This window comes from Scleropages formosus, chromosome 2 (assembly GCF_900964775.1).
Source record: "Scleropages formosus chromosome 2, fSclFor1.1, whole genome shotgun sequence".
NCBI classification, from domain to species: Eukaryota; Metazoa; Chordata; class Actinopteri; order Osteoglossiformes; family Osteoglossidae; genus Scleropages; species Scleropages formosus.
In genome coordinates, this window is record NC_041807.1 from 31,119,065 (window position 1) to 31,129,777 (window position 10,713).

The 10,713-nt window shown below is 43.3% G+C and overlaps 1 protein-coding gene across 4 annotated transcripts; it reads left to right on the forward strand.

Annotated features, from left to right (window-relative positions):
- Positions 1-1,895: 1,895 nt before the first annotated feature.
- On the forward strand, positions 1,896-10,264 carry hyal3 (hyaluronidase 3). 4 transcript variants are annotated; one of them, XM_018737617.2, is made up of 5 exons: positions 3,763-3,966; positions 4,148-4,221; positions 7,513-8,516; positions 9,573-9,662; positions 9,854-10,264. In XM_018737617.2, the coding sequence occupies exons 3-5, from the start codon at positions 7,569-7,571 to the stop codon at positions 10,178-10,180; spliced, it is 1,365 nt and encodes a 454-aa protein (XP_018593133.1). In that variant the 5' UTR covers positions 3,763-3,966; positions 4,148-4,221; positions 7,513-7,568; the 3' UTR covers positions 10,181-10,264. The 4 variants fall into 4 exon arrangements, with proteins under 4 accessions (XP_018593132.1, XP_018593133.1, XP_018593135.1 ...); XM_018737616.2 differs by lacking the exons at positions 3,763-3,966; positions 4,148-4,221 and adding an exon at positions 1,896-1,957; XM_018737619.2 differs by lacking the exon at positions 4,148-4,221.
- Positions 10,265-10,713: the final 449 nt, after the last annotated feature.

Consider the following 10,713-nt stretch of genomic DNA (forward strand, 5'->3'; position numbering starts at 1 on the left):
TCAACCTGCCGCTCCATTTTTCCCTCACTCGTGAACAAGACCCCGAGATACTTAAACTCCTCCACTTGAGGGAGCAACTCCCCCCCAACCCGGAGTCCAAAGCAACTTTCAATGAACTCTATGTAGTGTTATCAACCCACACATCTTATTCACCAAGGTGACTTACACTGCTAGATATACTACTTATAATGGGTCACTCATCCATGATACATACTCATCCATATATGCTATATGAAAGAATCAGTGAGTGAACACACAAATGACATACCTCTCAAGCTCTTTGGCTGAGAATTATAATATTCACTGACTATCATTATCTAATATTCAGCTGACATAATTTCCAAGGTGACTTATAAAGCTAAGTGTACCACACTAAACTGTCTACAGTAATTCTACCATTCACACAGCAGAACAGTGTAACACAAAAACAGACATGCTACAGGCGACTTAGAGCTTGCAATCTACCTCAAACCCATGTCTTTGGACTGCAGAAAGGAACCCACATGAACACAAGGAGAACATGCAAACCACACAATGCGAGATGGATTGTCTCGCAGCCTAGGTGCTGTCAGGCAGCAGTGCTACTCACTCATACAAATTAGGAGATACAGTATAAATATTTATACAGTATATATATATTACTAAGGTACACCATTAAGAAAAAAACACTGAAACATAAAAATAAAAATCAGGATAACATAACACACACACACACACACACACACACACACACTTTCTGAACCGCTTGTCCCATATGGGGTCACGGGGAACCGGAGCCTACCCGGCAATACAGGGTGTAAGGCCAGAGGGGGAAGGGACACACCCAGGAGGGGATGCCAGTCCGCCGCAAGCACCCCAAGCGGGACTCGAACCCCAGACCCACCGGAGAGCAGGACCCAGCCAAACCCGCATAATCTCCCACATAATAAAAACAAAATAAACCAGATAAGCTCAATCCCCATCTATTGAATAAAAGAAAAAGGAGGTGCCCTGATCTGTTGGTCTGGACTGGTGAGAGAAATAGCACTGCAAGTGCAGGGCTTTCAGTAACATTCACAGCAACATGAACTTAGTCTTGGCCCTAAGCAAGACTGATTTGTGTGTCTTTGTAAATACTACCATCTAGAGGAGCTTGCTGGTGGAGTTACCTATGGTCTCCACACCGTGTTGGATGTTCAAAGTAGACCTTTCACTCATTATCTCACACAACCTGTTTAGCTCTTTGTCCTTTACAAGCACAAAATGCAGAGCTAAAGCTGGTTGATGAATGTTTTGCTCAGAGGCGAAAGGCCCCATTTTGATTTTCCCTGTAACACGGGGTACTTGTACACCACGGTCCAAGAATAGGTCTTAAAATTAATTTGAAAGGGTTTTAAAGAAAAAAAGGGCAGTTATTTTAACAGGTCTGAAGGAGAAAGCCGAACGCTTCATCGATTCAATACGGAACTGAAGGGAAAACCGGTTCTGTTGTGCATTTTCCGCGCTAAAACGTGCAATTGTGTTTAAATGTATTCATTCAGCAAACACTTTTCTCCAAAGCCACTTGAAATGTTAAGCTACCGACAGTTATTTAGCAATATATACAGCTTTACCATTTTCAGTGGAACAATTTAGGGTGAAAATCTTGTTCAAGCCAGGCAGGGGGCTACAGGGAAGAGTGGGATTTTGAAGCTACAACCCCCCTATCTAAAGGTGACAGCTCGAACCACTGTGCCACTTGCTAATTACACTAAAATATCGCTCTTGACTTTTTAAAGTAACAAAATTAAGTCTTGCATTAAAAAAAAAAAAAATTAAAAAATTTCTGAACGTGAGCGCGAAATGCTCCTTCGCGGCCAGTCTTTCGAGTAGTCCTCCGCGTCGCTGGAGGCACTCTCTGTGTTCTGGAACCTTCTCTGGCGGGAAAACAGCTCCTCGCTCCTTTAACGGAGCTGAAAGAGCCGGAGCACATAAGCATGTGGGTATATCGTTGTATTCGTTAAAGTTGGCCTTTTTGAACAGTGCGAAAAGGCTAAAAGAGTCGAGTAATTTTATGGCGTCGTCCCCTGTCCGTTTTAAACACACATTTTATGCTTTCGCGGTCCCACAGTCAGTGTCTTTCTGTTGTTGCTAAAACGTAGCCACTCGAATTTTAGGTCAAGTGGACGTTTTAAAATCATGAATTCAGAATTAAGCATTTGATTTTCACTTCCACGTTTTTTCCATGAACACCACAGGACTTGCCACACAAACACGCATTACCAATTTTGAATGAATTTTTTTATAATAAGGTTATAAAATCACCTGTCAGCTAAGTTGGTTTGAGATAGCTAAGCTGCAGTGTACTGGCTAAAGCCGCTGCCGCCTGTTCTGTTATGGATCTGACACACAATCTTTCTTTGTCCAGTTCTGATTTAAGAGAAGCAAGTCAAGTGGAGTAGAATTTACATGTCTTTGTAGACTTTTCACTTATTTTAAAAATTTTAATGCGAAACTTAGTGTTTGAATATTTGTGACGTCGTGTTGAAGAATACCCACTCAGTCTTTCATTCAAATATCTACGACTATCTTTGCATTTACATTTTTTCTAATCTGTTCTCTGCCCACTTTCTGGAACGTAATCATTATGGTATGCAGCTATTTGCATGTGCCAATTTTATGCATACTTAAAGGCACTTACAATAAAATTGTAGATGACAAAGATTGGGTAATTGAACATAATAATTAATACTGAGCTGTGCAGCATTTTGATCATACCTGAGTGTGACCCTTAGTTTCAGAGTCATTGAGCCCTTTGAGGTGGTTTGGTGCAGATAGTTCTGATTTTGCTTTGATATTTAAAAAGTTAACCCATCAGTGCAGCTGGATATTATGTTTAGGTGGTAGCATTTAGACCTCTAAACTGGACTTGAGTTTAAACTGCTGTTGAGTTTCATAACAAGATGACTAGGTCTACTTGATGTCTTCCAAGTTAGTGTACTTTCCATTTTCTGTGTAACTTTCATTCATTGTCACCAACTATTGAGGGCAGGATCATTGTCCCAGGATAGTTCAGGATACACCCAGGATACAAGACTTTCAACAGTCCAATCAAACACACACTAAGGGCAGTTTAGCGTTGCCAGTTCACTTGGAACACATATATTTGTACTGTGGAGGAAACCCCCACGACCGTGGAGAATTGTGAATATGTAAACTACACACGGACTGAACCACATTGAAAATCTACATCTGAATTCACAGCCCAGGAGCTGTGTGGCACCAGCATTACCTGCTGCACTGCAGTGATATGCTCTATATAACCTATTTCCTGATTTTCATAGCATGTGTTTAGAACTAGGGGGTGCGGTGGCGCAGTGGGTTGGACCTGGTCCTGCTCTCTGGTGGGTCTGGGGTTCGACTCCCGCTTGGGGTGCCTTGCGGCAGACTGGCGTACCGTCCTGGGTGTGTCCCCCTCCCCTTCTGGCCTTACGCCCTGTGTTACCGGGTAGGCTCCGGTTCCCCGCGACCCCGTCTGGGACAAGCGGTTCTGAAAATGTGTGTGTGTTTAGAACTCAGTTAGGAGATAAAACTAGTTTTCTACATTTTTCTGTATTCCTCAGAAATACCCCATCCTCTAAAGTCTTATGGATCAAGTTTGTTAATAGTAATTATTCATTTTACATTAACCATTCACCATATGTTTTCTGCTGTGTAGAATTAGCAAAGTAATATTCTCAATCTTTCCTCAGGTATTTCTAACTCAGACTAACTCAAATAAGAAGTTATTTTTCTCATGCTTGAGCAAGATTAGTAAGCATGTTTTTTGAACTGAGAGGAAACCCATCTTTGTCAACTTTGCTTCGATATTTCTTCAGTTTTTCTCTCGCGGTCATGCAAAGCTCCCCACATTTTGACACATCTATTAGTATTTCATCCCGTTGTGAAATTTGTGATGCCGAGAAGTGAACCTTCATTGATGATGGAGACATGCAGATGGACAGACAGGTACAGTGTTGTGATAGTACTGTATTTCTGTAGTTCTGAAGTTTTTTTATCAGAATTTTTCTTGAGTGGTAGTTATATAAAAAATATATATATATATATATATTTTTTGTGCAGTTAGAAGTAAGTGTGAGTTGGTGTTTGTGGTGGTTCAGTTGAAGTGAAGTGTTATCTCTGTGTATAGTTCCTTGTTTCTTGCCCTTCCTCTTGTCGTTCACCACTCCCTGAGCAATTCATAGCCCATCTGCAAAGTTCTGGGTAAGCTCTTCATACTTAAAACTTGTTTAATATTTAAATGTTGTGAGTTTTGAAAGTTTTGAAATCTTTGTAACTATTAATTGCTGCTGCTACATCTGCATTACACTTACAATAGTCAAACTTTAGTTTTGTGTAGTATTTTTGTTTATACGAGTAGTTATATGCCTGTACTAACTGTTTACTCTGGTTACACTGTAAAAATCCATCTGTCAAAACCTTAACATGATACTTTCTGAATTTATTGATAACTTGAAGATATATTTTTTTAAATTTGTGAAGCAGTGTTAAATATGGGGGGGGCGCAGTGGCGTAGTGGGTTGGGCTGGGTCCTGCTCTCCAGTGGGTCTGGGGTTCGAGTCCCGCTTGGGGTGCCTTGCGATGGACTGGCATCCTGTCCTGGGTGTGTCCCCTCCCCCTCCGGCCTTGCGCCCTGAGTTGCCGGGTTCGGCTCCGGTTCCCCGCGACCCCGTATGGGACAAGCGGTTCAGAAAGTGTGTGTGTTAAATATAATGTTAAGCATTTAAACTGTTATCTGAGGTTCGGTTTAAAATGCTTGTTTGAAAACCAATTCACTAGTACAACTATTGCAAGGAGCTAGAGTGTAAAATCATGTTGATTAATGAATGGTTGCATCTTGCTAAAAGCACAGCCATAGTGTATGAACAGCTTACTGCTGTCTCTAGAGTTTCTTGTATCCGTTTTCTAAGAACTTTCATAAGACTCTGCTTCAGCCACCCTGACTGACAAAAAATATTGATAGATGTTCCACTGTTAATGTGTGTCTGTTTATTTAGCTGTTTGAAAAAGAAAAAAGTTTTATTTTGTACATGTATCACTCTTGTACCAGTTTTTCTTCTAATGTGAATTTCTGAGGAAGGGTTTGTTAGTGTCATTCTTTCCATTCTTTGTGACTTGACCACATCTGCTTTCATCAAAGATACAAAAGGAGAAAGGGGAAAAAACGGGTCACGGTAACAGGGTCATTGAACAAAGCCACCATTGTGATAGTAACGATCACCTTAATCCTGACCTGATGGAGCTCTTGTAAACTTTTAGATTTGGCTGATTTTCCCATTCTGGATTTATGGAACTAAATATCCAGCTGTACTGATGGTTTACAAAATGACTGAATACTAGATCACTGCTACACTCACAAGGATGCGCAGCTAATGAATGGGGGGGGGGTGCCAGATAGAGGTAACATGGTCTGCCAAGGATGTGTTTTAATGGGGAAAAGAAAGGGATGTCAGTTGGGACAGGGCATGGGCCAAGCTGTCAACAGGTGCAACTCCATTTGGGGAACAGAGCATGTTTTGTATCTGGCTGTGCGTCTTGGCCACAGGAGCGATGGCGAGGTGCGGGCTGTCCCCTTGCACCACAGACTGGACCTACTGGAAGCCTGCGCAGAGCTGGTGAACACCGAGTGGCCCCGCAGCCTTGGTGCCCGTGTCCATGCCTTGCAGAAGTCCTGCCATAACTTCCCTGTCTGCCTGGTGCTGCTGCAGGGAGCAGCTGATGAAGAGCAGCTCCTGGGCCATGCACGGCTCTCCCGGGTTGTTGGCCAGAGTAGAAGCCTCTTTGTAGAGTCTGTTGTTGTGTCCCGGGAGCAGCGAGGGAAGGGTTACGGTCGTGCCCTCATGGAAGCCACTGAGTGCTATGCTAAAGCCAGGGGCTTCCGAAGGCTCTGCTTGACCACACATGATAAGCAACATTTCTACTCTCATCTCGGGTATGTGCTTTCCAGTCCAGTCCAAAATGCTGGTGCCATGACCTCTTTCATGCCCATGGAAATCCTGGAGAAGTTTTCCAGGATGCGGGAAACAGGGAATCCAGCTATCCCTAGCAGCTCTCTCAGACCAGCATCACAGGATGGGATGCTGTCCACCTCGGCAACAGTGGCTCCACAAGTGGTTCCTCCTGCTGCTTTTTGTCTACCACTTCCTCTTTCTTCTCAAACATGTAACACTCCTCTTGCTCCTCCTCCGCCTCCTCTACTTAGCACTTCTCGAGTGACACCAAAACCACCCTCAGGTCAGGCTACAGGTCAGACCTTACTGGAGACGCCATACAAAGATGCCAAGGGCCTGCCAATCTTCTGGATGCACAAAGACCTCTGATTCTGATTTTCATTGGTTTAAATGGACTTCAGTCACAGGCCCATGGCTGCTGTAGTGCTGCCTCTCAGTGCACGTGGGATACAGCAGTCAGGGAGAACACTGAGCACACAACTCCCACTGACATTCTGGGAACCTCACCAACACTGTGGGCGTATTCAGGAATGCTGGAAGCTCATGTGCTGCTTGGAGCCTTAAAAGAATTGATGGGCTTGCACTTTACAGGCCATTGCTGTTTTTCATAGTATTACTATCAGAATCGGCTCCATCAAATGTCATTTTTAAGGTCTGTTGTAAATTAAATGTACATTCAGTCTAACTTGTGTTTTGTCTTTTCTTTTTTTTGTAGGGGTACTCTTCAGAAATATCAAAAACTTAGACAAATTTGGATTTTTCTAAATAGGAAAATAATGAGTGTTATTTAACATTAGATAATTCTAAATTTTGATAAAACTGCTAAATAAAATGCCCCTCGGTCTGTGTATATCAACACGTACCATTAACTAGCAGGAATTTGGAATTTCTTTAAAAATGCCTGGTTAAAATTTAAACGAGTTAAAGATGTTACTGTGGTACAGTGGGTCGGTAAATTGTGTTCAGATGTTGCTTTGAGTCTGGTTCAGTCTGTGTAGATTTACATGTTCTCCCTGTGTTCACATGAGTTTTCGCTGGGTGCTCCAGTTTATCCAAAACTCTAAAGTGTTTCAAAAGTCTGAAGATGTGTTTTAGTTGAATTGGTGACCAAACTGCACATAGTGTGTAATGTCTGAGCATATGAATGGATGTATGTGCACTGTGATGGACTGGTGCTTTGTCCAGTGCGTACCAATGTACGTCCAATGCTTTCAGGATAGGGTCCGGACCACTGCAGCCCTGCATTGGACAATAACCAATTGTTCATGGATGACTGGATCTTAAAGATTTAGGTTTTATTTTTATAACATTATACATTTACATTGCAGTATAATAGAAAAAACTATCCAACTGTATACTACTACTGTACATGTAACTAAGCTAGTTTCAGACATATAATTGATATAATCGTACCATATAATTCCATAATATAATTCAGACATATTCTCCACTTTTATAATGAGGTTAAGGTTAAAGGTATAGATGCCTGTGTTAAACTGACCTGCATCTTAACAGCTGTGTGTATGTGTGCATTTGTTTTTAGGGAGGACAGTACAGTGTGTCTATCAGCCTCTGTGTTAAGGCACAGTTGTTTTGGTCATGAATTTCCATCTCATCCTACTTCATATTCTCAGTCTGCTGTGGACCAGCACCTCACCAAAGCAAACTTTTCTCAAGAGTCACCTGAAGCATCCTGTAGCTGCTGCTGTGCCCCTGCTGGAGGCCAGGCCGTTCACTGTGGTGTGGAACATGCCCACTGCTCGATGTGAAGAGGAGTATGGGATCCACCTAAACCTAGAGGCCTTTGACATTATCGAAAACTACCATGAGAAGTTCATGGGTCAGAATATGACCATTTTTTATTACAATAGGTTGGGGTTGTACCCTTACATCTCAAAAGAGGGAAAGAGGGTCAACGGTGGGGTCCCACAGCGGGGTAATCTGGAAGTACACCTTGGCAAAGCCCGGGCTCAGATCAAGAACCTACTTAGTCCAGCCTTCCATGGACTGGCTGTGATTGACTGGGAGAAATGGCGTCCCCTCTGGGTGCGTAACTTTGGTGTACTGAAGAAGTACCGGCTGATGTCTGAAGGACTTGTAAAGAAAGAACATCCAGAGCTGTCAAGGAGGGAGGTGCTCTTGCGTGCTCGTAAAGAGTTTGAGACGGGTGCCAGGAATTTCATGTCACAGACCCTCAAGCTGGGGGCTGATGTGAGACCTGCGGGACTCTGGGGCTTCTATGGCTTGCCAGGCTGCTTCAACTACAATAAGAGGCAGCTCAGCCACAACTATACTGGGCACTGCCATCCTAAGACATCGGAGAGGAATGACCGTCTTGACTGGCTTTGGCGCAGCTCTTTGACCCTGTTCCCCAGCATCTACCTTCCTCTGCCTTTGGCTGGCTTACAAAACGCAGCCCTCATGGTTCGCTACAGAGTCTTGGAAGCCTTGAGAGTGGCATCAAAGTACAGTTCCTCTTCCAAAGTCATGCCTGTGTTGCCCTATGCCAGGGTGGCATTTGTCCACACCCTCCGCTTCCTCACTAAGGTATGGTACCTACACACTGATGCTAAAACTCCATTCCCCAGGTAGGTGTGTGTAGAACATATGAGACAGCACACCTTTTTCAGTTTTCATAATTTTTCTAAATCTGGAAATTTATTTGAAAGTAATACTCACACCAGATACAGACGCACACACGTTGTCCGAAACCGCTTGTCCTGAACGGGGTTGTGGTAAGCCGGAGCCTAACCTGGCAACATGGGGCGCAAGGCTGGAGGAGGAGGGGACAAACCCAGGACGGGATGCCAGTCCATCGCAAGGCACCCCAAGGGAGACCCGAACCCCAGACCCACCGGAGAGCAGCACCCGGCCAAACCCGCTTAGCCACCGTATCCCCCTCACACCAGATAACATTTCATAAATTGTTAGTCATTAATAAGTAATAATAAGATGTTTAAAATAGTGAAGTTGTGAAATTTCAGATGAGTGCTTGACAACCTTGTCCACATTTTGCAATGAAAAACTGGTTTGCAGAGATTAGGACAAAGGCAGGCTTGAATAAACTGTATGAAAGGTTTTAGATCCAGGTTGCGGTGAACCCACCCAAACCATGTGAGTGAAGTTAAGAACAGTAGAAGTTTTCTGATTTTACTGGGGTCCTTTACCATGATGGATCACATTGCCGGGATTTCAAGTTGCAGATCTGGACCTAAAGCTCCTCTAGAGCCTGCAGTCTCTTGTCCTTTCCCCCGTGAGTCTTATTTTAAACATAGTACATCATGGATATAGATTTTACTTAAGCCAGAAATAGAAGTCGAACCCTGTAGAGCACTGTGATTAAACTTTGTGTGTCTGGATTTACTTTCTGCAATTTTTTTGCCTCTGAAATTCTCTACTTGTAATGGACTGTGATATTCAGGCATACTGTCTTTTTGCTGTTGTTCATGGTCTCTGAGGTCCAGCAAAAGTGTGTTTGAAATTGGCATGCCACAGTGTTCCAGTAAGGAGTACGCATCAGTGCAGGCCATGCATGCCTTGTGACTTGTGAGTGCATTAGAACGCTGTCAGTGTTGTGTTGTGACTCTCCGCTCCCGGCTGCAGACAGACCTGGAGCACACCCTGGGGGAAGCCGCCGCTCTCGGGGCAGCTGGAGTGGTCCTCTGGGGGGAGCTACGCTTTGCCAAGTCCAAGGTCAGACCCTGCTTTCTCTTGTTTGAGTCCGTGTCTGAAATTGTCTGTCTTTCAAGGTTCCAGTGGTCCAACTTGTGTTTAAGAAGGCCTCGGTATCTGTTGATATTTGGTGACGTAACTCCTGAACAATGCTGTATGAGGTGGCCTCTGTATTTACATTGTGTTGTGCTGCTCTTCTGCCCTCTGACCAGCACCAGTGTGAAATGCTGCGGGACTACGTGGCCCAGATCTTAGGGATCTACGTGAAGAGCCTGAAAAGCAGAGTTCAGCAATGTAGTGTGGGGCTCTGTGGCGGGAACGGTCGCTGTGCCCGGCGGGACCCCCATTCTGGACACTACATGCACCAGTCCAAATCCTGCCTGTCCTCCACATCCCAGTGGCCACTCAGCTGTAATTCTACTTATGAGAACTCTCAGCTCCGCTCAGCCTTTCGATGCGAATGCTACCAGGGTTGGACTGGAGAATGGTGTCAGGAAAGAATGCCTTCAGAAACAGACCAAGTTTTTAATGAGGTTTGAAGATAACCAGGAAGTGTCTGCTTTTTCAGTACAAAAATCGTTTTACCTATTATGATAACCACCTGAGAATTTTAGTTTGAAAGACCAGTGATATTCAATAAATATTCATTATAAATTGGCTATTTTATTTTCTATTGCTTTATTTATTTTCCAGCTTTAAAATTTCAGTTATTTCCAACCTTATGCATGTACAAAAAATCCAGTTTGTGATTTGTCAGCACACCCCAAAAAAAAAAAAAAAATTGAAAATTCATCACTAGAAGATTGGGCAATGAGATAAAACTCCATTCTTTTAATTGTGCATTTTTATTTATGCAGAAGAAAAACTGCAAATGTTATATCCAACTTCAATATGGTCCTACTATGACAGTGAGTTGAATGATAGTGAAACTCATAGCATCTGTGTCATATTACCTCAAATGTTGCATCACACAGTTGTATCACATGGATAATCTTTGCTGCAATACCTTGCAGCAATTGCATTTGTGTACAGATCCAGCTGTTCTGAAATGTAATGTGTAAGGTGAATTGGC